Genomic DNA, 3,424 nt, shown 5'->3' with positions numbered 1-3,424 from the left:
GGGAGGCCGACTTGTCTGACGTATGACACATTTATGTAAAATGAAAAAGACAAATCTTAATCTTAATTTCATGAAAATTCTTAAAAATATAGATCTCAATAATTTGCTAGATATATGTATAAATAAAATTCTAAAAACAAAACTTAATTAACTTATGTTTCAGATTCTTGACTGTAGTATTTCATGAAATAATATTTATCAATTATTATTATTTTAATAAAATATTCAGAATTAATTTTCTTCATAGAAACTATCAAGTAATCTATTGGAAGCCCATGCTACATTCTAATATGTAAGCTAGTTTATCAAGTTTAATATAAAATCTAGATCTTATTTTACTTTCACATTAAGCATATAATAATGCTACAGTTGATATCTTAAATAAAATTTTTCTTGTTCAATGAAGTCCAAGGGATAAAATTTCTCAACTATTACTCATATAGATCATTAAACTTATATGATTTTCTTGTATTTATTTTACTTTGGATTCCACGTTAATTAGATGCATAATATTGTATAATAACATACTTGGGATACATATTAATTAATAAGTTTATTATTTCTCATACACTTGGGTTTAATTTAATTTTGTTTATGAGCCAATTGTCATAGAAGATAGATAATATATAGAAATTATAAAAAGTTATGAAGTTAGTTATAGGTAAAAAGTTGAAGAGGCATCTCTGTGTATATACAAATTTTAAAAACACACGAGAGCTATTGCAAAAAAAAAAAAATAAATAATCTTAAATCCAAATCAGGCATGGTACAAGAGGCTGTTGTATCATCTAAATATTTCTCTTTAAAACAATATTTAATTATAAGCACACATGACTTAAATCAAATTTGGTTCAAGTGGCTAATTAAGGCTAAGTTTAGAGTTTGAATCCTCTTGAATTGTCGAGTATTTGTTCATTTTCAAAATTAATCGGGATGCTATTTTCAAGACGGGCTTGCTCTGGTACTTCACCATTAAACACACTCATCAAATCTAGAAGTTTCGTGATCAAGTAGAGAGCTCATCATGTGTTCACTCAAACACGTCCAAATCTCAAAGATCTCAAGAATTTAATGATATTGGCGACTCATGATATTTGACACATTGCCTCATCATTAATTTTCATGCCTTTAACCCTTTGTAACCTGCCATTTTCATAAACATACAAAACGTACGTTTCAAGGCATGTAGTGAAAGTAGGGCTTTTTTATTTATTTACTTTTTTATTTTTATTTTTATAATATTTAAGTTGAGTTGGGGCTTATTAGAAAGCACAAATATTCCTAAAAACAGTCCATAATAATTGCACAGATTGTGTGCGAATTTCACTACAATAATTGTTCACAGAAAAAGGCACATAAATCTGGAAACAAACGAAATTGTGGATTGCGTGGGGATATTATGTTATCTAGTTTTTTGTTTGCATTTAAAGTTTCGCAGCTGTAAATATTGGAAGTTCTAAATGCTATTCTGCTCAAAATTCTTAAATTTTGTTGTCACTTATTCAAATAAACTAAGATGCCCCTTTGAAATTCATTGCCATGGACATTTCATTTAAGGAAAAGATCACAACAATAGATTCTGCATGCATGTAATAATTTTAACAAAATCCAGCTGATACTCTCATATCTCCACCATTTTCTTCTTTTTCCTCCCTTATAAACTAGGACTCCGACTCCTCAAGGAGAGCACACCAATTTTCTTCTCTTCTATCTAACACCAGCTGGCATAAACGTCGAGGCAAGTACTACTACTCTACCATGCCTAGCTAGCTCGCTCCTTGTTCACTCTGAAGATCATTATATCTTTGATCATGCTATTATTTAAGTAGTTATATATATATATATATATGCTGTCATGTTGTTTTTTCCTCTTTTGATGCATGCAACGAATGATGAATAGACCTCATTTCCCTTTAGATTTCATGTTTGTAGTTTGCATGCACTTGGGCCTTGTAAAATGAAGTTCTTTTTGTTTTTTGTTTTCTCTTTCTGGTTTTCAAAATCTTACACTAACAGAGATGATGAAATAATTCAGTATTAATATTGTTTGTTTTTTGTGCGTTTAGGAAAGCAAGTTGATTGTTCTTGGCCGGAAGCAAGATCAAGAAATTAACAAAAAAATGTCGTCCACTAATACTGAAAACTGGATGAAAGATATTGGAGTGCTTGATCTAACTGGTGTCGGAGGAGGAAGTACTTCTGCAGCAAAAAAGATCACTGCGCTTGTGGTGGACGATGACTCTGTAAACCAAACGATTCACAGCAAAATGTTGGAAAATCTAGGCATACAAAATCAGGTGGTGAGGAATGGCAAAGAGGCTGTTGATCTCCATTCTTCAGGAAACAATTTTGACCTCATTTTGATGGACATGGACATGCCTGTCATGAATGGCATCGAGGTATATATATATATATATATTTATATATATTTTTTTCAGGAATGTTGCATCATTTATATGCATGCATGCTCAGTAATGAATAAACCAACCCATATATTAAATATGCGATTGAACATCGATACTTCGCTTAATTATGAATTTATTATTTTAAAAAAAAAATAAGCGGGAAGAATGGCAAAAGTTCTTGTGAACTTTGCCTATTTTACTGATTTTTCTTTTGTTTAATTTCCCTATTTGAATTATATGCATGTATTTAGGCAACGAGGAAACTCCGAGAAATGGGCGTTCGTAGTATTATTGCTGGAGTATCGACATGCACAAGAGACGAGCGAGAACAAAAGGAGTTCATGGAATCTGGGCTTGATGATTTTCAAGAGAAGCCTTTGACAACCCCCAAGCTGGTTTCAATCCTTCACAAGCTCAACAAAAAATGTTGAATAATTGCTAAATACTACAGAAGGATGAAGAAAAGGACGGACGGAATATGAAGTTATACAAATAAAACTACTGTTTTTGTTTTGTTTTGTCTTTTCGGGGGTTGCAGACAATGAGTGCTAGAAACTCATGTAACGTATAATGTCTTCCAACATGAGAAAGTGGAAATGTCCTCAATAAAGTACTCTGCATGCTCAAGTCTTGCAAACTATATGCAGTTGCAATAATGGAAGACCATGCATGCATCTTCGACAAAATCAAATAAAAATCTATATTTCGTAGCAGTACTACTACGTACTAGTGTTCCAATTATCGCTCCTTTGATATATAATATGCAGCTCGGACTGCGGAATATTATTGCTCCTAATTTCTCCATGTTTTCTTTTCCCTATTAATAAAGGAAAATATCTCCCAAGTACAAAAGGAAGGAGGAGTAAAACAGTTAAACAGAGTTAAGAAAAAATTAGGTAGAAAAATCATGACCAATGTACAGAATGATTCAGACTTTATATTTTCTTGAAAGCTGGGAGTAAGAGCTAGGCCGCCATTGGGTTTGAGGACCGGATTGGAATAAGTGAGCTGGTAGCTCT

At 32.0% G+C, this 3,424-nt stretch overlaps 1 protein-coding gene across 1 annotated transcript; it reads left to right on the top strand.

The window, feature by feature from the left end:
- The first annotated feature begins 1,604 nt into the window (after positions 1–1,604).
- Positions 1,605–3,201, top strand: LOC122307967 (two-component response regulator 24-like). Its single transcript, XM_043121102.1, has 3 exons — positions 1,605–1,738; positions 2,067–2,399; positions 2,657–3,201. The coding sequence occupies exons 2-3, from the start codon at positions 2,121–2,123 to the stop codon at positions 2,834–2,836; spliced, it is 459 nt and encodes a 152-aa protein (XP_042977036.1). The 5' UTR covers positions 1,605–1,738; positions 2,067–2,120; the 3' UTR covers positions 2,837–3,201.
- The last annotated feature ends 223 nt before the right edge of the window (positions 3,202–3,424 follow it).

This window comes from Carya illinoinensis, chromosome 4 (genome assembly GCF_018687715.1).
Source record: "Carya illinoinensis cultivar Pawnee chromosome 4, C.illinoinensisPawnee_v1, whole genome shotgun sequence".
Taxonomy (NCBI): Eukaryota; Viridiplantae; Streptophyta; class Magnoliopsida; order Fagales; family Juglandaceae; genus Carya; species Carya illinoinensis.
This window is presented reverse-complemented; position numbering and strand designations above follow the sequence as displayed.

Bases quoted from the DNA above. Each gene is read 5' to 3' on its own strand.
- LOC122307967 (XM_043121102.1), top strand. From the start codon at position 2,121: ATGTCGTCCACTAATACTGAAAACTGGATGAAAGATATTGGAGTGCTT. The intron at 2,400-2,656 runs GTATATATATAT...GCATGTATTTAG, and splicing joins CTGTCATGAATGGCATCGAG to GCAACGAGGAAACTCCGAGA.